The sequence below is a fragment of the Zonotrichia albicollis genome, chromosome 2, assembly GCF_047830755.1.
Source record: "Zonotrichia albicollis isolate bZonAlb1 chromosome 2, bZonAlb1.hap1, whole genome shotgun sequence".
NCBI lineage: Eukaryota > Metazoa > Chordata > Aves > Passeriformes > Passerellidae > Zonotrichia > Zonotrichia albicollis.
This window is the reverse complement of record NC_133820.1, coordinates 56,038,683-56,062,792: the sequence shown is the minus strand read 5'-3', so window position 1 is coordinate 56,062,792 and position 24,110 is coordinate 56,038,683. Positions and strand designations below refer to the sequence as shown.

The window sequence follows — 24,110 nt, the reverse complement described above, 5'->3', positions numbered from 1 at the left end:
AAGGGAAATACTCATTTCCCAAACATGTCTCCCTCCAGCCTTCCTGTCCATCAGATGCCACCAGATGCACAGTAGGGGCTAGTATGGACAATGAATTCCATAAATTCCAGATCAAAATATATCCATTTCCAGACTAGATGTTTAATTTTAAGTTTGTTCTGTGAAATAGTATTGTCTCAGATGAGTTTTTACTTAAATTGATAACTGAAGCAACTGGGAGCATCTGTATTCTGGACACAGATTTTTACCCCTGATTAAGGAGGCAGATTTACATGAAAGCCATGCTCAAACATTGGTATTACATCTCCAGGCTGTGCACGACGTCTTGTTTTGTTAGCATCAGAATCAGTTGGGGATGTGGATTTGCTGCATTTGCATCTATACTTTCGACACTAGTGTAAATGTAATTTAAAAACAAGTAACTTTGCATGTCCCTTGCACTATTCCCACTCCTTTGCAATTGTACCTTTTTCTTTTCTGTCCAGCTAAACAATTCATTCCTATGACCTCTTGGTCTAAAATCTAAACTTGCTACTAAATATCTTCTTCAGTTGCAGCCATATGTGTGTAGCTTGCTCAGGCTGCACCTCAGTGTGGCAGAACATTCATATTCATTATTAGCTGCCTCCATCCATATTGAACACAAGCAGAATCACTATGCATCAAGGAAATAGGAAAATGTGACAAACTTGTTGAACATGTTTCATGAATATCTATTAGCTGAATTTACTGTTCTCCTTTGCATGGAAAATGTGTAGTGGGCACCTCATTGTCAGGGCATCAGTGATCTACCCCTAGAAAATAAAAATAATTTTGTTATTTCTTCTATTTAAATGAGTGAATAAATATTTCAAAATTTGCTTTATTTTGAGTGTTATTTATTCTAATTTGATTATTGGATCAACTTAATCTTACATTCAATTAGTTTTAGAATGCATATAAATTGCCTTATTCTTGCAAGGAAAAATGATGCACTTCCTTAAGGATGAGAATAATGCAAGCATATGAGTCATTTGTTAAACAGTAGAATGTTGCTGTCACTAAAACTTTTATGTGATTGCTGTAAATGTCCCACTGCCTTTGTAGAAGTCATTATATGTAGAGATATACTGTAAATGCTTTAATGAAAAACAGGGAGAGTTCCTAATGATAGCCCTGTAATATCTAAAATGGCTTTTTTTTTCCTTTTTTTTTAGCAAACTTTTGAAGAGAAAGAAGTCTGAAAAAGGGCTGCAGGGAGTGACTGGAGAATGGTTTGAAGAAATAAAAAGAAGAAAATATCAGAATTACATTGATGTCAATAGAATGTTAAAACCACCATTAGAGCATCAGCTAAGGAAGAGCAAAAACACCAGTGAGTTACATTTGTCCATTTCCTCATCTATATAATAGTGGTCACCAAACCAGTGTCTTATGGCATGTCAGAGTGTAATAGTTAATCCTTGTTTCTGAAATTGCACTGAGCTTCTTCTCAAACCATAGTTTTATTAAAGATGTGTTTTCAAAATGGGTATGTTTCTTTGAGCAGGTTCTGTTAAAAGCAGAGCTGGGATTCACAACAGAAAATCCCAGATATTTTTATGCCATAGTTAGAATCATAGTATGGCCCAGGTTGGAAGGACATCAGAAGATCTTCAGGTCCAGTTTTTCATAGGAAGGGGAACCTGAATGAGATTATTTGGCACCATTTGCAGTCACATCTCTAAAGCTCAAGTGATGGGGACTCTACCATGGCCCTGAGGAGGCTGTTCCAGTGATTAATTGTTCTCACAGTAAAAAAAGTCTTTATTAATCAAAATGAAATTGCTATAATTATAGTAAATACAGTGGTAGTTTCCCAATCAAAGCAGTGATGTCTGCATTGTACAAAAAGGTTGTGGTTTCACCCCAGCTGGCAGCAAAGCACTACACAGCCACTCACTCCCCCACCATGGGAGGGGGTGAGAATTGGAGGGGTAAAAGTGAATTGAGGTAACGACAGTTGGTAGATAAAGCAAAAGCCACGCACACAAGCAATGCAAAGCAAGGCTTTCATTCACCACTCCCCATGGTCAGGCAGGTGTTCAGCATCTCCAGGGCTCCATCACATGTAACAGTGACTTGAGGAGACAAATGCCATCACTGTGAATGTCCCCCCTTCCCTCTTCTTCCCCTAGCTTTTATATGGTGAGTATGATGCTGTATGGTATGGGATTTTCATCAGGTATGCTGGCCCCAGCTGCATCCCCTTCTGCCTCCTTGTACATCCCCAATCCACTCATTGATGGGGTGGGGTGAGAAGCAGAAAAGCCTTGGCTCTGTGTAAGGCCTGCTCAGCAGTAAGGAAAACATCCCTGAATTACCAAAACTGTTCTCAGCACAAATCCAGAACACAGCCCCATATTAGTTACTATGGAAGTAATTAATTATCACAGCCAAACCCAACACATTCTTTATTCCTTATTCCATGCCATTTACATCATGCTCAGGTCCCACTCTTCAGTGTATCCCCATTAACCACCCCACTGCCTTCACCTTGCCTCTGCTCCAGCTAAGACTAACTCATGTACTGCAGTGTCTCAGGGGTATTCCTGCTCCAAGTAGAGTCACAGTCTCTCCAGGGATATACTTGCTGCAGCATGGAGTTATCCACAGCCCCAGTCCATCTGAGGTGCACCTTTTCCAGCATGGCCTCCTCCATGGGCCACAATGCCTTCAGAAATGCACCTACTCTGACATGGTCTTACCTGTGGCTGCAGTCTCCGTGGGGGAGTCATGGGCTTATCCATGGCCACTCACTTTGAAGTTCTCCACAGATTCTTGGAGATGTGTACCTTCTACAGACTTACTCCTGGTCACAATCCCTTCAGAGGTGCACCATAACCATGGCACATAACCATTGCACCAAGGAGCATAGGCTCTAACTTACAGCCTGGCAAGCGAGCCCCATAGCAAACACTGGAGCCTGTCAATTAATAGCTAAACAAGAATTCTAAGCAAGAACAGTGATAAATTCTGTCTAGCACATTCCACTGAGGTCTGTTATTATCTCAAACACTTCGAGCCTTGCACTGGGTATCCCAAAGAACTTTTGTGGTTTAACCCCAACCATCAACTAAGCACCACCCAGTGGCTCATTCACTTGACCCCCATCAGGATGGGCAAGAAGCTAAAAGTGAGAGAACTCATGAGTTGAGATAAAGACAATTTCATAGATAAAGGATAAACCTTGCACATGAGGAAGCAAACCAAAGAATTAAGTCACCACTTCTTGTGAGCAGGCAGGTGTTCAGCTGTCCCCAGGAAAGTTGGGCTGCAGCACACACAATGGTTGCTTGGGAACACAAACACTGTCACTCTGAACATCCTCCCTTCCTTCTTTCCCCGCAGCTTTCTACACTGAGCACGGTGCTGTGTGGTCTGGAATGTCCCTTGGGTCAGCTGGGGTCAGCTGTCCCAGGTGTGTCCCCTCCCAGCTCCTTGTGCACACTGAGCTACTGGATTGTAGGGTGGGGTGAGAGGCAGGAGAGGCCTTAACTCTGTGTAAGGGCTGCTCAGCAGTGACCAAAACATCCCTGTGTTACTGACACTGCTTCCAGCACAAATCAAGAACATAGCCCATGCAAGTAGCTATGGAAAAAATTAACTATACCAGCCAAAAACAGGACCAAAAAATTTTGGTTTTGTCTAGTTTTCTTAAAAAACTAAAAGCACCTAAATAACATTTGGAATAAGTAGACGGATTTGGGTGAGAAATGTTTGACTATACCAGTGGAAAACTTTTTCTGGTAACACTGGGCTAAAGGCATGCTAGTTCTTATTATCAGGGTGAGTTTCAAAGCCTGAAAAGTTGGCCTGACAAGGAAGCAATTTCTTGAGATCTCATTTCACAGATTCTGATGCCCATCCAAAATGAATATGCAGCAGAAACACAGTGTCTCTATAAAAAGCATGGTATTCTGCACTTTCATCTTCTATCCAGATAGTTCTCATGCACAATATATGCTTTTATTCCATTCACACTTCTGCATGTTTTTCATTGAGCTCCTCCTATTTGTGCTTCATAGCAACTGGAAGTAGAGTCATGGATTTCGAAAGATAAGTGAAACCTTAAACATTTTCCTCATACTACAGACCTGCATAGAATAGATCTCAGGTTTTCCTGACCTTTTATCCCCAACATCCCCTCTAGTCCTCAGCTACCTACAATTTTTATCTTTCAGAGATGGTCTGACTAAACTCTGTGTAATTGTTCTCTGGCACTTAACTTTGAAAGCACCTGTTCCTATTTCAGATCTGAAGAAGGGCTTGTGTGCCTCAGAGGCTTGTCTGATATTTCCAACTGTATAAGCTGGCTAAATAAAAGATCCTACTTCTTCCTGCAAGCCTTGCTGTGTCTACATCCTAAGACCATCCTGGCTATGGCAGTGCTAATAGGACTCTCTTGATGTCACCTGCATTGTCAAGTCCATGCCACCAAGAGAATAGGCTCTGAAAGGGGTGAACAATGAGGCATTTTGAAGTACACAGAGATTGTCACTGAAGGGAAAGCCATGTATTACACACAAGATTTAAATCACATTACATGAATTATTCACTTCATTTGGACAATGTCCAAAATGCTGCCCCTTGCTGTTGTTATAAATGTCACTTTGCCCTAATTTCTGGGTTTGCTTTCTCCTACAGTCATTGGATAAGCCATTTTCAGCTGTTGTGCTGTTTCAGGCTTTAAATGTGTTGCTTTAAATGGAAAAAAAGTAATGCCTTATTCCTGAGTAATATCTTGTTTCCTTATATCCTCCATTTCTCTGTGATGTGGGGCAGATCCTTCTATTTCTTTCCCTTTTCTATAAGTAATACTCATCATCATCTTCCCACCAAATGCCTGCTGCTTTTACAGGCAGACTGAGTTTATGTTCTGTTTGAAGAAAACAAGTCATAACCTTCCCAAAGAAATCATTCACAATATCTTCCATTGAAAATACAGATGTGATATGCAGTTTGTAGCAGAAAAAAAAGGTACTCTAGTGGCCACAGGAATCCCAGTGTAAGGAAATCTGTGATACAGAGGGCACATTAGTCTGAGTTGGTGTTATGTAGTTACATTACAGTCACTTAGGTCATTGTATGTTCTGGGTTGTTGCATTTATATTTCTTACAAACGTAAAAAGAAAGTGAGTAATGATTGTGGGGGGCCTCAATTTTCAAATGTTTGATTTGCCTGTATTTTAAAACAGGTATGATTTTCAAGTAATTGAGTTCTGATTACTTTGTGAAAATCAGCCTCATGTAGCTCACATGCATCACCCAAAACAAATAATACATTTTGAAACTTTAGACCTGTTTATCTTTCTCTGTCTTCTAGTTAGTCATTATAAACCAGTATGTTACATAGTCTGTCCAAAAATGTCAAAACTGGATTTACCTGACATAAAAGGTAAGCAAAAGCAATTTTTTATGAAGATAAAACATTTATGTATATTTTAATACTGCATTTATTAAGAGCTCAAAACAAATCTGCTTTTTATCACATTTTTAGATCATAAAGAAATAAAAATGTCATCCCGCACAAATCCTCAAGCACAAAAGAACACTTCAGCTTCCTTTCTGGGGTTCAGATCACCTTTTGCTTGGCTTTCCTCCTTTAGAAGATCAAGGAAAACCCAGAGTCAGAAGCAACCACGGTGAGCTATAATGAGAACATACATTATTTCCAGCTTCTAAAAAGTATATGAATTGTTCTGTGGTTTAGAAATGTTCTAAAGTTTTAGAAAATTTTGTTAAATTATTTTTTCAGTCTCATGCTTTTTACCCCATTGGGAAGATTGTGATTTTACTTGGTCCTGTAATGAAAGATTATCTGTATTGTGTCAGAAGAAAGGGACTAAGTCACAAGTAGTAGGTAGAGTCTCTTGGCTAAACTTATTTTGCTCAGGTTTTGCATAAAGACTTAAAAGTATATGAAAGGCTGTAGACTTAGGAGCAGCTGCATCCTGTTTCATTCCCTCTCAAGAGGACACGGCGTATGGTGCATGGGGATCAGGTGCCCTGTGGCTGTGATACAATAGGAAAGCACAGCTTTCCCAAGTCATGGCAGAGAGTGCCGGCCCCAGGCAGCTCTGCTGCATCAGTTCCCACCATTCCTAGCCCAGAGGCAGCTTAGAGGCAGCCCTGCAGCTTTAGCTCCAGCCAGGCAAACCGGACAGCTCTTGGCCCTTTTGCCTTCTGTGCTTTGTCAGTGCTTTGGGTTCAGTACTTAGGTTTGCTTTGCTTTACTTGGGTTTTTGAATCTGAACCAAAGTTGGTCTCATACGCAGCTCTGGAGCTGCTGTTTGAAGAGCATCCTTCTCCTTTGCCATTGCCAGGGTTGAAGCTGCTGTTCTGAGGAAAAGCGGTGGGGGAAGCTACACTCAGGCCGGTTAGGCTGCCTGATCTCTCTTAACTTTTGTCCTCTGTGGCTGTACGTCAGCAACACGTGCATGAAATCTTGCTATTCTTGTGTGCATCTTAGGGTAATGCTTGGGGCTGGCAATCACAGGTAGAGCTGCATTGTGCAGTGCTGTGAAATCCAAGTACAAAGATGCAAGATCTTTGGTACAAAACGCTGATTTTGCTCGGTGCGTCTCAGATTGGTATTCTGGTCTGTGCCTGGGGCTCCCTGCTGGCATGATGTAATAAAACAGCTGTAATAAACAATGACAGGGAATGCAAGCCTCTAAAGAAATTATGATTAGTCTGATACGTAGGTTTTGTAACATAGCAGCTTGCTATTGTGGAGTGTTTGTATGAAAGCAGGAGATTTAAGGAGAGGTTGAAGTAGAGGCTTTGAGGTTAGCTTTGTGGATTTTCACTGGTAACAATTCTCTTACATAACAACACAATATAGAAAAAGAATATGCAGTGTTAACACTGCTCCATACCTGTCATCTTCTCCTTCCTCTTTCTTGTGACCTGATAATGCCCCTTATTCTGGAACACAGAAATGCTGGGCCACAGTCCTCCCCGAAGAATAAAGGGTCACTTGTGTAACTGAGAATCAGATTTCAAGGGTGCTTTATCCTGGTGCACAGTGAGGTAGCCAATGCACACACGAAGGTCGAGGCTTTGCTGTAGAATCTAAGCACTGAAATGATTTCTTAATTGAAGAAGGCAAAAAAACCAAACTGTGCCTACTCATTAGATCAGCTTTTTTTGTGTGTGTTTATCTGTTTTTTCCATGGAAAATCTATCGTATCTCAGGCTCAGATGCCTTTGATTTCTGACCGTGCATAACTTGAAAAATAAACAAGTCAATCCTGACGTGTAACTGAGCTGATTGCTCCATTTTCTAGTCACGCCTCTCTGTTGAAAACTTCCCCCACCCTCTTCTAGGTGTTGCCGTGGCATGTGGTTTGCTTTATGCATAGGCAAAGCACTGAAATAATCTGCCTCTCACCAGGTAGAGTTATTTTGGAGAGCTAGTGAAACACTGTAGGACGCAGCACCGTAAATCCTGTAAGTAAGCCTAGCTGGCAGAAGCTTTTCAATGGCTGAACATTAATGGCTGGTTAGAGGGTCCTTTCAGTTCTGGAGAGGGAGTTTCAGCAGCTGTGTTCTACTGTGAGAATAAACTATGGATGCTGCAGGAAGGAGTGTGCTCGCATGGACATACGGAAGATGCTCATAAAAGGTTTGTAACTGTAGTCTGAAGGCAGCTTGATCCCTTTCGGTTCAAAGGTGTCAGTTCTTGAATTCATTCTTGTTCTCTTCTATATGTGTAAGTGTGATTCATCCTGGATAAAAATGCTGTTTAATTGTGTTTTCAGCATATGTGATTTATGTGTTTGGGTTTTAGTTGGCTTCTTACTTAGTACTGATAAGAATAGTCTTGAAGAAAATGGATTATACTGACATTAGACAGCTTGGTGGTAGCCTGGGGAAGACAGGTGCCTTGCCTCTGTGGAAATACTAATTCACAGCAGATTTTAATTTATGGATTTTTATTATTGTTACAGTTGTGATTGTCATCTTTTACTTTTCATCTTACATTTGATTGTCATTAAAAAGATACATATATATGGAAGTGGAAAAGTAGAAAATATAATTTTTCATTTTCCATATTGAGGATAATTTTCCACATGGCAAATATTTCTGAACTTCAACATCGATTTAGCTTCTTTCCTGTTTATGAATAACAGACAATATTTAAAAGTATATGTGCATATGCATTGTGTGCAAAATAATGTAAACATTGATCTGTGTCATTAACCAAAAAAGAAACTGAATTACTGTTTCCTAAAATTAGGCAATACTTCTCTGAAAATAGGAAAATTTTAATTTTTAAATGCTGGAAAATTTAAAACAGTTCATAGAAACGAATAAGGTTTCTATGTTTGGAAAATTGAGAGATTGGCATAGGGAAAATATTAAAATAACCTCGTCAGTGTAAATTAGGAGGGAGAAAAATAATGCAGTATGCAATGGCCAGTTATTTCTGAGAGAACAGTGACAATAAAGACACAGATGAATTTAGAATAGTGCCACAGGTGCAAATGAAAATTTAAATTTTGCCTAGACTATCAGAAGACATTTCTAACTGACATTTCAAACTAACATGTCTACTTCACGTAGGTTCATTGCAAGGAGCAATTAATACAACATCAGGTGGGGAGAGCTTTGTGCTCTTGGGCTTTGCCAAAGAGTGGCTTTGCACAGTAAAGCTGAAGAAGAAAGCTTCTAACAAAGCTTTTGCATTTTTGTTATGCATATAACTAAGGTAACTTGCTAAGCCACAGGATTTTACTGAACTTAATTTGCAGGAAATCATTGTAAAAGCTCTGTAAAGGCTCTGAAACCTAAGTTTCGTTCTTAATTTGTTAGAGAAGCATCAAAACACAACTTTATTTAAGTTTAAAGGAAAAGCTACATACAATTCTGGGTTCTGGTTCTGTAAACTTCATTCAAAGGGGGAGCTAACCCCCGATTTAATGGCTGTTTTTATTCAGAGCTACAAGGAAAAATTAGGAATTTTAGATTCAGACTGTCTAGCCAAATCCTAAACCCGCTGAAGTCAACAGGCTTGTTTGGTTTCAGTTGGACCCCATGTCAGAGAGGAATCCTGGTTTTACAGTTCACAATTACAGAAGCAAAAACAAATTGCACCTTTCAACTGTTCTTCCCTGCCTGCAAGCACATTGCAAACAAATGACAAAGCACTTCAGGAGGAAAGGCTGGGCCACAAAGAACTTGCCAACGAGCCGGTTTATACTTGCTGTTGAAGCACAATAAAGTAGTCTACCTGAGCACAGGGAGGCTTTAAGAGCCTAAGAACAAGGTCATTCAAAAAGACTTTGAGACAAAGAGGACTGAGCAGAACCATCTTTCCCTACTTCATTTTCTCCCAAGAATTAACTTCCTGGGAAAAAAACAGTTTTTGAGACGAGGAAGAATTGGCAATCAGCACAGACTGAACAACATTTCCTTCGGGGCATTTGAAGGGACTGGGTTTGCTTAGTTGTAAAACAAGGATCTGCAGACTTGAATAGATTCAGTGACGTCTAGTCCTGTTCTTGTTTCTTTCATTTATTTTGTATTTGTCTGCAAGTCACCCCATCAGACAGAGTACTTTTTATGTTCGGGGCTTCTCGGCTTGTTCCAACCACTGCATTACTCACAGACGCTCGAGCCAGTTCTCTGCCAAGCCCTTGTAGAGCCCTTGCAGCCCTTATTTCCTTAAATAGCTTAGGAAAGCAGATGAACCTTCTACCACGTCTTAAAAATTGGTAAATAAAGGCTGTTTTGGGTGAATAGCAGCAAGTTCCAAAGTTCACACCAAAACCAATCTGCTGTCTGTCTCTCCTCCTTTGCAGGGACAGAGCACAGCTCTGCATCTGAGTAGGGTGAAACGGAAGAGAAAAACAATGGAATTGCAGATGCAAACCAGTCAGAACTTAACAAGTATATAACTTAAGTATGACTAGTACCTACTAAATTATAGTTGTTTGGAAAAAGAACAAATACCATCTTACCATAATGCTGGATTAAAACAATTCTGTTGCAGACACTGAGATGTCAGTAGGTTGAGTTCATTTTTGGCTGTGCAGTTATGAAGTTTGCAAGCTGACAAGGCCAAACTGAATGGTGCATTTTCCAAGCACTTTATTTTTCAGGATATTGGCAGGGGGGAGGTAAGGATGAATTCTTCATAGAGCAAGTTTTTTTTCAGATGCTTCTTAATAGTTGTTAAAATGAGAAGCTGCTGGATATTTCCTACTTGATGAAATTACAGCAAGTTCCTTTTCAAAACCAACATTTAAATCCCTCTGCCTACAGATATGACAGTTCTGCTAGCCCACCCTCAAAAGTGGAAGAAATGGCAACGGTAAGTAGCTTATCAATTTCTTTCTGCAATGTTTAAATACAGATTTTTCAAAAATTAGTCCCCTTGTTCTAGGCTGTTGCTTTAACGTGTTTAAATAGTATTCTTGCAGTTCTTGTTTTAAGTGATGAGTAAAATGTCTTTGTCGTGAACTTGTTGTAGTAGACTGAGCTTTTCTGTTAAAATCCAAAGCTTTCCTAGCTAGGCCCTACATCTAGCTCTGCTGGATTTCAGATCTCTCATAATGACAGAATAATTGCATGGATATTTTCCTAGGTCAGGACCTTCACATATCTTGGCAACTGTAACCAACCTGTAAATAGATCAAAACTCACACTAAATCATAATCTAGTGTATTTACTTTGTTTCATTTCATTTGTACAAGGATGAAAAAGAGTAGCTGGCCTTTGACAGGCAGTAATCTAGAACCTCTCGTGCAACATTTCCATGCACAGAGTTACCATGTAAATGTAAATTTTGAAGTAGGAACTTTTTTTTTTTTATGGATGGATGGATGGATGGATGGATATGAATGGATGGATGGATGGATATGAATGGATGGATGGATGGATGCATGGATGGATGGATGCATGGATGGATGGATGCATGTTCCATTTTATAAGCACAAGCTCATTTTAAGGATAAAGCAGATTTATTTCTGATGTAATTTAAGTGCATGCTGTTGAAATATCAGATTTTCTTCCAAGGATTATATTTTCTATCTTAATTATTTCATTACCCTGTATTACTAACATGTTTTTCCTCATCTTTAGTTGGGTGGCATAACCACAGAGGGGACTAAGAAGGTATACAGTGTATAATCAAAAGCACAGAGGATGTAAACTGGCCACCTCCCTTCTCTGATATTTCAAAAACAAAGAGATAATCTATATTAATATATGACTGAGCAAAGATCTTATCAGGGAATCATGTCTGTTATAGAAACATATTATATAAAGCTATATTATAGCTAGATGAGTAAAATATTATGAATATGGCAAACAAAAAAACGTAGTAGGGTGGGTTTTTTTGAAAAAAGGAGGAAGAGTTTCAGCTAAAATTATTCAGCAGTTAAACAATTGTCTGCACTTCCACCATCTGAGACTGTGAGCTTAGTGAAATATGGGTGGGATAGAACCTCTGGGTTTAACATGTAATCAAAAAACAGATGGGAATAGGATGACATTTTCCCCACTTTTATCACTAAGTGCTGTCTTTCTATAAGAAAGTGGACTGTAGTGTTAAATTATTAAATCTTGGTTGGGAGGAAAGTGGGTGAATTTTAAAATACACTGGTCAAGGAAGAAGTGATTGTGGAAAACTAAATTGACAGATACAATGCAATAAGGATGCATTAGGATAAATTAAGTAAACTATGCCCTTATCCAAAACATGCTACAGGATGAGGACAAGATGAGTAATTTTCCTTATTATATGTGTAGAACTCTGTAAACTGCATGCAATTTTACAACCCTCAGTTGTGTATTTTAATAATACATTATTTAATGGACTGACAGAGCTTGCTCACCTCTGGAATTTGTGACACGGGTTGTGATGTGATATGTGAAATGTGATTTGAACCCACATGAAGAACTGAAACCAGGTTACTTTACAATTTTTAACAGGCTGAAATGTGTAATTCCCCAATGTCAACTGAAACAAGTGGTCAATCTTTTGATACAAACCAAAATGAAACAGTGGAGAAAAGTACACTGGAATGGAATGAACAGCTAGAGAAGGAGATTTTCAGTGGTAAGTGTGTCCTTATATTGGTATTGTTTGATAGTACTGTTACCAGAAGTTACTGTGGTTTGGGAGAATTTTCTGCAAAAGCACAGCTGTAAAAAAATGGCTCATTTCTAGCGGAGTGGCTACTTTGTGTTGTCTTTGTCTGACAGCAAAATGTCTACTCCAGCACTGATTTCAGGAGATGTCAGTGATCAATCACTCTTAGAGTGCATTTCCTCTCATACTGATACAGTTCAGAAGAATCCCATGTAACTGTGCACAGTTCTCTGCTGTTTCTGCTGGGAGCCCACACTGCACCCTTTAGATGAAGACATAGGGTTATGTGAGAATTCTGTCCGTTTCCTCCATGAATAATTTGGATCATGATGAATCATTGGGCCTGGTTTTATAAACTGTAAAGCCAGAAACCACAGAATCAAGAGGCACTATGGCATTCAGTTAGTTTTCTGGGAGCCTTTTTATACCCCCAGTCAAGAGTTGCAGGTTCTTTTTCAGCTTGGCTCATGTCCTCCTAATGGAAGACTCAGAAACAACTCATCTTTTTTCTTGTTCTAAGCTGGATTTCTCAGGAGTCCTCTATTTTGTGTGCTGAAGAGAAACTTAGGAAAAATGAAGAATTTTAGTACTTTTGGATCACATTTTATTCCAACTATACATATTTATCAATGCTTTCTTAATGCTTTTGTAGTGTTAGCACAGGTTTGTAGTGACTGATCACTCAGTCTTATGTATTTAAGTGGATTAGGAAATTCTGTAACAAAACAATCATATCCATTGTATATTATGTATAATATTTTGAAAACAGCAAAATACAATTAGCAAAGGAATAATTGCTTTTGACAATAAAAATAGTTTTAATACACTGCTATCAGTCTTCTGACTGAATATTTTGGTTAATTGAGCTACATAGTGTTTAATTCCATTTCATGAGGTTGACTATATATGTTTATATAAATACATATTTGTTGCTAGATTGAATCACAGCTTCCTAACTATTTAATTACCCTTTCTTATGCAGAAAATGCCATTTTCAGTGCTCATACAATTCAGAAGAGAACTTACTTTATGAATGAAATAAACAGTGGACATGCCAGATGTTTGCCTAGTGAATTCTTTTCAGGGATTTTTTTTGCTTACAGGCTGTATTTGGAAGGTTTACACACACACACACACACACACACACACACTCAGTGAGTGAGAACTCAGAGTTCAAATTGTTTTGTTCTTCCTTTAAATAGCATAAAGACTAACATTTACATAAACAGTCATGGAGGAGAACATTTTTTTTCTTCTAGTCATAATGGGTGACTGCTGAAAAGTCCTAGGGAAGAAGAATGTGTGGTTTGGGAAGGGTTTTGAATGCTGAGAAGCTGACTCCTTTTAAAGCCAGTTCCGATTATTAATGTAGTACGTGAAACTTTTTAACATAAGCAGTCAGAAGATTATTAAAGAAAACAAAACCAAGTATCTCTTTTTTTTTTCCCCTGTGCAGTTCTAAGTGATCTGGATGACCAGCTGGCCCAGGAGCAAGCCCAAGACCCTTTGGACAGGATCATTTCTACAAGCAGTGCATCCAATGTCCAAAGTAGTAGCGCATTCCCTACTTCAAAGAGGCAGACTGTTGGCAGGGGGCAACAGAGAAATGACTGGAGTGACGTGCCTAGCACATTTTTCCCAGATGGAATGAGAACACTGCGGGCCAAAGATGAACACAAGATTTTCATCAGACCAAGGAAGTTACAGAGTGCCTATATAAACTGGCACCAAGCAGCCTTTCAGGAGGATTGCAGTTATGGTGATGCAGTGGAGGGGAACCCCCGTCTGCACCGCCGGAGGCTGTCCGCGGTGTCCTTCGGGCGGTCTTCTGAGGGCAGCTTATATCCCCCCTCCGTAACACACAACAGCGGATTTAGGCACAAGGCTTGTATGAACAGGGATACAGCTGGCAGGAGTTACTCTGTGTGTTCCCTTCGGAGATGTCCATCATCAGTATCTTCTGATCAGCTCTCAGCATCTAGTTTGCAGCATCCATTGGCAAGGGAGAGCAAGAATGGTTTTGTACCAAGGTTTGGTCGACAGAACCCAAAGAGAATTCCTCTGTCTTCCATTGTATGGAACAACACACCAGACTCTTCAGAACAAGCTCCAGAAACAATGTTTAGAACTCAATCACTGATGGAATTTCATGCTACAGACCATGGTAGATATCCCAGCTCTTTACAAGAAACTAAGAAATACCCAAGTTACCACTCAAAACACCACTACAGAAGATCTATTTCAAGTAGCAATTGCTTTAGCAGAGTTAGTTGCCCTGACAAAGCTACTTCTCCATTGCCCTTTGATAACTGGGAAAACTATCCTGTATACAAATCAGAAAATAATCTCTCTAGATCCTTCTACAGAGACACCTCTTGTCATGGGAAGCTGTATGCAAACCAAAAAAATTCTTATGGAAGAAAAGACAGCTATCCTTCTTGGACTGATATTCCTCAGTGTTACAGTGATGAGGTGTTTATTTCCCCTGACGCCAGCTTTGAAGCATTTATGGCTAATTTAAATGACCAGCAGTGGGCACATGCAAAGAATGCCAAGTTTGGTTCACAGCGCCTGCAGAATGATTTTCACGTGTACTCTCCAGAAAATACAAGTATCAAAAGGATGACAAGAAGTGCAAACAGAAATTTTTCAGAATTCACTGAGGGCTGTCAGCCTTGGCTAAGTTGTACATCTTCTGTTTCTTCATCTGGTATCAGAACGGATGAGTCAGTCTTTCCCAATTCAAAGAACCAACCAGAACCTACAAGACTGAACAGGAATTCAGTTGTTGTTACCCAAAGGAGTACAAAGGCAGACTTTGCACACCTAGAAAAGGCTGAAGGTGTGAAACAGGCAGATGAAGACACGCTGTTACCGTCAGTTCCTCAACAAGCAGATGCAAGCTACATCAACGCACGGAGTTTTTCCCCTAACAGCCCAGCTTCTGCCATGTGGCAGAGAGATGTATCTCTCTATAGCACAATGACATCAAAGAGACAAGCACAAGCCACTGCCAGAGGAGATACTGCAAAAATTTATACATCAAATGGTGATAAAAGAAATGTAGAAATGAAGGAAAATGATTGCCCACCCAATAGTGCGTTCAGTCAGCATCCCTGTATTTTGCCAGGTGATGGGAGCAGGAAGGAACCTTTTCTTCCAAGTCAGAAAGAAGGGGAACATAATCTGCATTATGCAGCTCAAAGAGAGAGCAGCAAACAGGATAGTTGGAGTGCAGAAGCCCTTAACAAAGCTACTCCAAAGAGACACTCCTCATTACTGAATGTTACTTCTGCTCTATCCACTGAAAAATTAGCAAACTGTCAAGGCATGCTGTCCTGTCCTCCTGAGCTCTCATCTAGTTTCTCACAAAATTCTCCCCAAGCACTTTCTCATAAAGACAATGCTAAATGCTTAGGAACACTAACTAGCTCTTCAGTAAATAGCCCTGTTACTGAATCTCAAGCAGAAGGGGGGACAACAGCTGAAGTGAGTAGGACAAGTGTTAGCAAAGAGGTTTCACAGAAAACACTGCAAAATGCAAGCACTTTAGTTACTAAGGACTATAATGGACAATTCACTACTAGTTCCCCACGAAATGGAAATTCTGGAAATATTTATATGTGTGGCTTTGATGGAGAACCCAATACCTCTGAAAATAGTTTAAGTTATTTTTGCCTTGAAAAAGGAACTGAAAAAATGAGGAGTACTTCACCTTGTATTAGAAGATTTCACAAGCAAGACAGCTCGCCAAGACATAGCAGTAGCTGTAGCACTACTGGCTCTCCTGGCAGAAATAGCTCCAAATCTTCTGACCCCCTTGTTATTTATTACACTTTGCCTAGAAAATCAGCCAGCATTGCTGGTAGCATTATGTCAGAGACGCCTATCTCTTTACCTAGAGAAAGCAGAGCATATGATTGTTTAAGGTCTGAAACTCTGCATAGAGCTGACACCTGTTATTCTAATCAAAGGGATGTGTCTTGTTTAGATCCAAAATGTTCCTTTCTAACATCAGCATCATTAAATGCTGCCACAACTAAAAAAGATTACCACAGTCCTTTAAGCAAAAATAGTAATGATTCAGTAAGTAGCAGTACATCAGTTGATCTGACAGACAGATGTAAACATCTAAGTAGAAGAGAATCCTCTGTGTTTTCAGATTATAAGGAAGGGGGAAATTTTTTGCAGAAATATAAAACCACAAGCACGTTTACAGTTTGTGTTGATGAAGATCATGTCAAGTATCATGAACTAGTTTCAATTTATTACACACTACCACGGAGGCACTCAAAAACATTTTGTAGCCTCTTTAGAGATAATTCAGAGGATGCAGATTTACCTTGTCCCAAAGAGACTGCTCAGTCACCAAGAATACAAAACAAGAAAAATGAAGGTCATGTGAGTTTAGCAAATGTTTTTTTCCCTACTACTTCAGAAAAAGAGGTGTCTTCATATTCTCCTGACCAAGTATCTTCAGTTCTGGTCACACCTCAGAATTTAAGAACTGCTGTTGATAGTGAAGAAGAGAATTCTCATTTATCCCCTAGCTCTGAGAAGTCAGTGAGTGTGGTACCTAACAGGAAAGATAATTCAGCATGTCTACCATTAGCAGAAAATTTACTTTCTGATGTGGTGACAAAAGAAATTTCTTTTGGTGGCCCACAATCCACTGCGATAGTGACTAAATCAGGTAAGGCCATTTCTGATGCTTCAAGCAGCCAAAAGGCAGAAACACATGTAAAAGAAAAGAAGGAAATTTTACAAAGAGCCACACCACTAATGTCCACTTTATCAACCCCTCCCAAGCCAACCAGACATTTAGAGAAGCCTTTATATTCTAATTCAACAAATAAAAATATTGTACAGAAGGGAAGCTCTGAAACTTGCTCTCAGCCCCCAAAAGTGAACAAGAAAAATCTGAACAGTTTATTCATCCGCTCCAAGGAGAAGAGTTCCCTTGGAAGGAGTGGTAGCACAGAGCATGCTGATGTGCCACTGACTCCTGTGGAAGGTATGTACAGGGATAGTGCCCAAGTTAAACAGAGAGTAGATGTCCTACACCGAACCACCCCTCTGTGTAATAATAAATTTAGTGGACTGCAATTTAAGACTGACAGTTCAAGAAAAAAAGAGAATGGTTCAAACTTTTGCAGCAAAGTGCTTCCAGAGTCTCCAAGCAAAGCATCTGAGGTAAGCACAGCTTCCAGTGCTGATCCATTTCTTCAGCTAGACAAAGTGGCTAGCACAGATGAAGTAAAGAATTCAAAAATTAAAAAAGAGCAAAACTCACAGAATTCTCATATGGGTAAAGTTTACAGTGGTTTTCAGGAATCAGAGAGGCATATTGAGGGCAACCTGAACATTAAAGTCCCCAGGGTTACACAAAATCAAAACATAACACAGAGTGCAGAAGAGGAGAACAAGCTTCTCTCTGACTGCACAAGCGACAAAGTCAAAGACATAGAGAAAAGGAAAAACAGACCTTCAATTAAAAATAAATTGGCAGCTGTTTACAAAACAAGTCGTAAATTTTCAAGTAAAAATCTACCCCCCAAACCACACATAAGTAACATTTTTTCACAGAATGATGGAAGTGCTACTTCTTTAGAGGTCAACATGTCCCTTGACTCATTGATTTCAATGGATTCCCACCAGCCATTCCTGGAGTTGGACAATGAAAATCAGAATCGCAGTCTGAACTCTGACAAGAATACTCCAAGACCAAGAACAGCTGATAATAAGAAGACTGAAAATCAGAATGATCCCTCTTTGCTTGCTAACAGCAAAAGAAGGCCTTTTACAAGTTCATATACCCAGAAGGAAGCCATCAGTCCTCAAAAAACTGCAGTGAAAGTGGAAAATAGGCCAAGACTCACAACCCTATTTCCAGGTAAATCAGTAACCACAAGAAATAAGAATTCCCAAGTGCTTGATCTCGGGTTAGAAAGCAAAAGCCAGCCCATCTCCCCCAGTGCTACTACCTCATACCCACTGGATGAAGAGAAAGGAAGAGCTAGCAGTCATACCTGTGCTCCTCCCTTGCCACTTTTAGCTGACAAAAACTCCAACACCTATGTAAATAGCTGCTTGCAGGCAAACACATGTCCAGAGCAAAACCTGACTTCCCAGACAGTGCTTGGTCAGCATCAAAATACCTCTCAGCCTGCTGGCTTAGAAAACGCTAACCTCAATAGCTATCAGTTGTGCAAGAGCCGTGCAAAAGGTCAGCGAGAGCGTCACCTCTCCGAGGGCATTTGTGCTCGAGATTCCCTTGAGATCTCTGCCTCAGGAAGCAATATTCTACCCAAAGATGGCATACATGGGAAGAGATTTAAATCTTACTCAGAGCTGTTGTCTTGTGATGAGAATGAAAACTGGGCGTCAAACGATGAGAAATGTTACAGCACTAGAAATTTAATGTATCCGTCTGTGGAATTTGGTATATTTGGCAAAGAGCAACAACTGGCTTTCCTGGAAAATATCAAGAGGTCACTCACAGAAGGGCGATTATGGAGACCATGTCTTCTGAATAACCCTGGTGCTTTCAGAGATACAGAGAGCTCTTCTGTAAACAGGGCTGAGCTTCTGAGCTCGAGTTCTGCTGGGAGCAAAATGTCATCAGCTGCCTCGTCCCCCCAAGAGCTGCCTGATACCTACGCGGAAGACCCAGCCACTTACTCGGACTCAGACAGTGATACCACCACTGATGATGAATATTACCTAGATGAGATAGATAAAGAATCAGAGCTATGAAGGGACTGTGGTACTAAAAGGGCACAATAGTGTGGTAGTTTCTGGGCTGGCAAAAACATGTCAAATACGCTGAGCCCATTCTTGTGCTGCTATAAACTGGTACAGCTTCCTTAGTTTCAAGGGAGTTAGTATGATGTATCAGCTGAGTATTTGACTTTTGTATTAAATGTGTGGCTTCACCTTTCATGTTTCTCTTAGCAGGGAAAAAACAATGTTAAAAAATCCCTTCCCCAAATAATAGAAGGTAAACAGCCGTGGAGCTTTGGGCAGTGTAAGTCTGGGGATTGCTTTCCTCTGAGTCAGCAAGCAGTACTTAGGTTCCTGCCAGCTACACAGTGCTGCAATGGATAAATTCTAGCTTGAGCTGCTTTTTCTTACAGAATTTAACAGAAACCCAAGAAGTTATTTTGCTGATAATTTGTTTCTCTGATCTTCCTCATTATCAAGCATGATAATGCTAATCCTTCCCACTGAACAAATATCCTCACAAAATGAAACCTCTTAAATCTTTACAGCACATTCTGCATGAATGTTCTTTTTCTGCATTCCTGGGAAGCATAGCAACACTGTCCCTGGTGACATTTTTTCTGCTGTGCTGTTAAAGCAGATTCCACACCAGGACTTTCCAGCATTGCAAGAGCAGTGAGCAATGTGAGTTGCAGAGGTACTTCTAGTGTAGGAGAAAAAGCTCAACACAGGGCACAGCCCTGAGAAGCTGGCTAAAAGAAAGAAAGCTGAGCATGGAAATCTGCTTTCCAGACATGGAAGATTTATAACCAGCACTGCTTTGGTTACAGTTGACATGACTGGCCAGATTTCTGGTCTTAGAAACAGGTTAATTTGGATTAAAATACATACACTTTTAACAATGTAGCTTGTTGGTTTCCTGTATTAACCTCATAGGTTCAACCTTTAGTTGTCCTAGTAGTGAGAAAATAACCAAAACAGTTTGTGGGGTCCTAGAGTTCTGTAGCTGCCTCTGCTTGGCTGGTCTCAGGATGAGGCACCTGCAGCCACTGGGCTGGGGCACCACTGCACCGTACTGACTGGTGGCTTTTTACAGGCAAAGTAAATAAAACCAGTGAGAAAGGGCTCTTTGCCCTTTGTCAAATTGCTGTCCCCTTTTGGTATTTTTCAACTGATCCTGCTGTGACCACAGTCTCTTTATCCTCTTAACTGAATGGGTGTAAACATGTTCCATTGGCACTTCCTCACAACAATAATGTAATATTATTCCTCAGTAGCCAAAACTTGTCCCTGGCCATAAAATTTCTAACTAAGCCTTGTTCTCTTTTTATGAAAAATCACAAGTGGCTCACTGAGCCAAAAGATATATTTCAAAATAATTATACATTTTCTTCTACTTTATTTCTAATTTCATATATGGTCTGAAATGATGGTCCATATTTTTATATGCTTTTTAATCCAATAAAATTTCTGTAGGACATAATTATATTTTTCTAACTTGAAGGACAGTATATCGGTATTTTGAAATAATCAATTTTACACAAAACAAGCAATGCTTGTATCACTGACTACTCCACAAGAAACTAAAAGATGAAAATATTACAGTAGGTAAGAGGTATCCTTATTTTTTCATACTGTAAGCTTCGTTAAAGAAGTGGGTCTGTAGTTCAAATCGGTACTGATATATAAGTATCATTACTTTTTGCTGGGGTAATTTGTCTTTTGTTGTACATAGAAAGACTAACATAAGCTGTATATTTATAGACAGAACTGATCTCTACCACATGCCTGTTTCACAAGGATAAAAGAATATGCTGACATAGGCAGTGCTGGAAGGAGATGACTACTGTATAACTGCAGTGTTGTAAAAAGTGGTATTCTAAGGAGAGATTATGTTTTTCTGTAAATCTCTCTATTCTCTGTGTGTACAGGATTCTGTAGAGTAAGACAATAAAACCAGCTGAGTATCTGTGCGGAATTTCTGTTGTTGTACATTTCTGCAAAATAAATTAATCCAAAAATTTGGGATACTAGCCTACATAATGTAAAGATTAATAAAAGAAATGTGTACAAAGGAAGTAAATGGTCATACAGTTTTTCTTGACTAGATGTGGATGATTTAGAACATTTTTATTTGTAACTATTTTCTAACCATTCAACAGTAGTTGGATTAAGTGCTCACCTTGCAGATATAATTTTTTTTCATTTGCTATGCTGTGTATGACAGGAAATCAGGTGGCTTGATTTAATGTAAGCAAGTAAAAACTGCTTTTCATTGTAAATTAGTTGTGGAAGACTGCAGCCTGTTGAGGATCTATAAACTAAAATTTACATTGAACAACAGTATTCTAACAGTCAACTGCATGAAAACATAGGGAAGGATACCTTTTGAATAGCAATCAGCTCCACTCAGTTTAGCAGAGTCCAATTTTGACACTTTCACTCTTCCAAGATTTTCTTTGGCAAAAATATATTCTATAAATATTGATAATTTACAGGATCTTCACATTCAAAACTATTTGTTTGAAATAAATTCTTCATTTACATGAAAAAATGTATTAGTACTGTATTTGTTTTTCACAAGCTGTGAATGCAGTAGACTGTTAAAAAAAAATCCAGCATCTTAATATGTTTGCCAACATCATCAGGGTGCTGATGGTCAACAAAGCCGTGGATTGAGCAGGGCAGGCAGCCTTGGTCCATCTCCCAGCTGCAGCCAGCAGTCACATCAGCCGCTGGGCTCAGGCAGGAGCCTCTCTGCCTGAGCCTTCTCTTGTCCTGCCAGCTGACAAGGCTCCAGCACACAAACTAGTTTTCCATCCATGGTAGAACCTTTACAGTAGATATATTAAACCCCTAGAGAGCCATATGCCTGCAACTTGCCTTGAGGTGCCAATACACCACATAGGGGCCAAGGGTGGTGTCTGATGAGTAGTTTTACAAGGTGATGAGCTCCACGTGAAGATCCCTTCAGCTGCAATTAGGCCTGAGTGAAACCTGGCTGCCACGTGCAGTGTAAATGAGTGAGAGCAATCACAGTCTTTCAGCCTTAATTACTACAGCCAGTACTTGTGGTACCTGAGCAGTCCTTCAGCCTGACTTCAGAAGGAAACATGGTTTATGAACTATGGTGGTTTTTCTGTCTAGACCTCTGTCTACCCAGTAGGTCATGCATATACCTAGATGATCTTTGAGCATTCTACCATCTTGATGACATTTGAAAGAAGGGATAGAAATGTCATGGTTTCATCAGAGGATATGTCAGGGTGGGTGTGACTTCAGAAGGTCTATGGTCCAGCCTCCTGCTCACAGCAGAGTGGCTTCGAGGTCAGGGCTGGCTTTTTAAGGCTTCATCCATTTGAGGCTTGAAAATCTCTGAAAATGGAGACTGGACAGTCTCTCTGTGCCTTGGCCTATAACATGGACATGTTACAAGGTGACCATCACTTCTTTCAACTCATGCTAGTTGTCTTTCATCCTTCTGCCCTGCACCATATCATGATCTTCCTAGGGGCTCCTGTGTGGTCTACCCCCTCATTGAAGGTATCTCTTAACAGGCTTAACAAGTCCAGCTGCCCCAGTTTCTCCTCACAGGGCTGGTGCTCCAGCTCCACCATCTCAGTGGCTTCCCCTGGATTTGATCCAGTTTATTGATGTCTTGTACTGGGGAGCCCAAGGCTGGATGCAGGATCTAGATGTGGTCTAACAAGTACTGAGTGGAGGTGGATAATGACTCCCCTCGACCTCTGGCTCTGCCCTTGTTCCTTCAGCCCAGGCTGCTGTTGGCCACTGTTACTGCCATTGATGGCCCATGTCCCTGCATGCCCACCAGGATCCCCAGGGCCATTCCCTCAGAGCTGCTCCCAGCAGCTGCTCCCAGCCCATACCAGAACAGGGGTGGCTCCTTCCCAGGGACAGTGGCCCAAGAGCACCATCAGGCCCTGATCCCCCCCACCTCCTCAGGGCTCCCCCTGCTCTCTCTGCCCATGAACACCATTTCAGGCCAGCCTGGGGCTATCAGCCCCTGCCCCACTGATGGGCATAGGTCATTGGTCTCCATCTCTCCTCTGCCCTCCCTGCTGAGCCTGGCCCTATCTGCAGGCTGACAACCCCAGGACACGCAGCTATCCCAAAGTGGTGTCTGACCCCAGTTCCCCTCACATGGACTGATCCTGATCTGCAGATTTATGTCCCCGCCTGACCCCAGCCCTGCCCTGTACCCTGCAACACTACACAAGTTTTCTCTCACCTGTTGGGAGTATCAGACAGGGTATGTCAGTGGAGATCTATGGCTATCTGAAGTGAAGGATTTGAAGAGACTAGAGACAAAAGCAAGGAGGAAACCAGACTTGATAATTTCTCCTTCAAGGAACCTGTTTTTCATGGTCTGTATGCACAGAGACTTGAAGTTCATGTTATTCAAAACCAGACAGAACTCATTTGTGCTCTCATTGCTTTGCATGTGAAAATCCAGGCTTGCCCAGAAGCTTGATTTAATTCTCCTACAGCCTTGTAAACCCTCCCATCTACTCATACATTGAAATACTTCCTAGTAGCAGCAAATAGGAAAAATGATAAAACAACCTTAGGAGACAAATCATTGGAGTTTTACCCTCTTTACTTGCAACCCAACATTTTAAATCCATGAAATTACTTGGTTGTTACATTTTCTAGAGGATAATACTGCGATCCCTTTTCCCCCCTCACCAAGCATCACAGCACTGATGAGGGCCACCAGCAGCATGTCATGCACAGACCTCAGGAGCACCTGGGCATGGGTGCGTGTCTGAGCCTCCCCTCTGGGACAGGGAGCTGAGCCCAGTGACAGGGACCGTGTCAGTGCATCCCAGCAGGGTCCATGCTCTCTGTCCTTTGCTTTAGATGCAATTGCTATGGGAAATCTTAAAACCAGTGAGAAATTTTAAATTATGTCAGGTTTTTGGGGCTTTTTTTTTCCTTTTACAGCAATCCCTGTACATCAGCTGACACAAGGCAGTAACAATAAGCGATAGAGAAAGATGATTTTATTCCTCTCTAAATTCCAGGCCAGCTGTTCAGCTGCCGGCTGAGTTGTATCCTAAACCACAGGTAACGTGTTCTTTGAGGGGGCCGACACACCCCCGATCGCCCGCTCCTCAGCGCGGCCCTCAAAGCGCCCACAGGCAGGGAAGAAAACCCCTCGGGACAGGCAGCCGCAGACCAGCGGCCCCGAGCCCGCTCCCCGCTCTCCCAGCACTCTCACAGTGCTGTATTTCCCGCGGCTCCG

The 24,110-nt window shown here is 40.7% G+C and overlaps 1 protein-coding gene across 4 annotated transcripts in view; it reads left to right on the top strand.

Moving 5' to 3' along the window:
* Nucleotides 1–20,822, top strand: part of EXPH5 (exophilin 5) — a 37,438-nt gene extending 16,616 nt beyond the window's left edge. For 2 of the 4 annotated variants that reach the window (XM_074535190.1, XM_074535191.1), the window contains exons 2-7: nt 1,197–1,354; nt 5,345–5,416; nt 5,519–5,663; nt 10,291–10,339; nt 11,962–12,088; nt 13,578–20,822. In XM_074535190.1, the coding sequence (XP_074391291.1) occupies nt 1,197–1,354; nt 5,345–5,416; nt 5,519–5,663; nt 10,291–10,339; nt 11,962–12,088; nt 13,578–18,877 (5,851 nt within the window). In that variant the 3' untranslated portion in view covers nt 18,878–20,822. Of the gene's footprint in view, nt 1–1,196; nt 1,355–5,344; nt 5,417–5,518; nt 5,664–5,751; nt 7,649–10,290; nt 10,340–11,961; nt 12,089–13,577 lie in introns of those variants that run through there. The other 2 variants (XM_026790740.2, XM_074535192.1) reach the window with 2 other exon arrangements.
* Nucleotides 20,823–24,110: the final 3,288 nt, after the last annotated feature.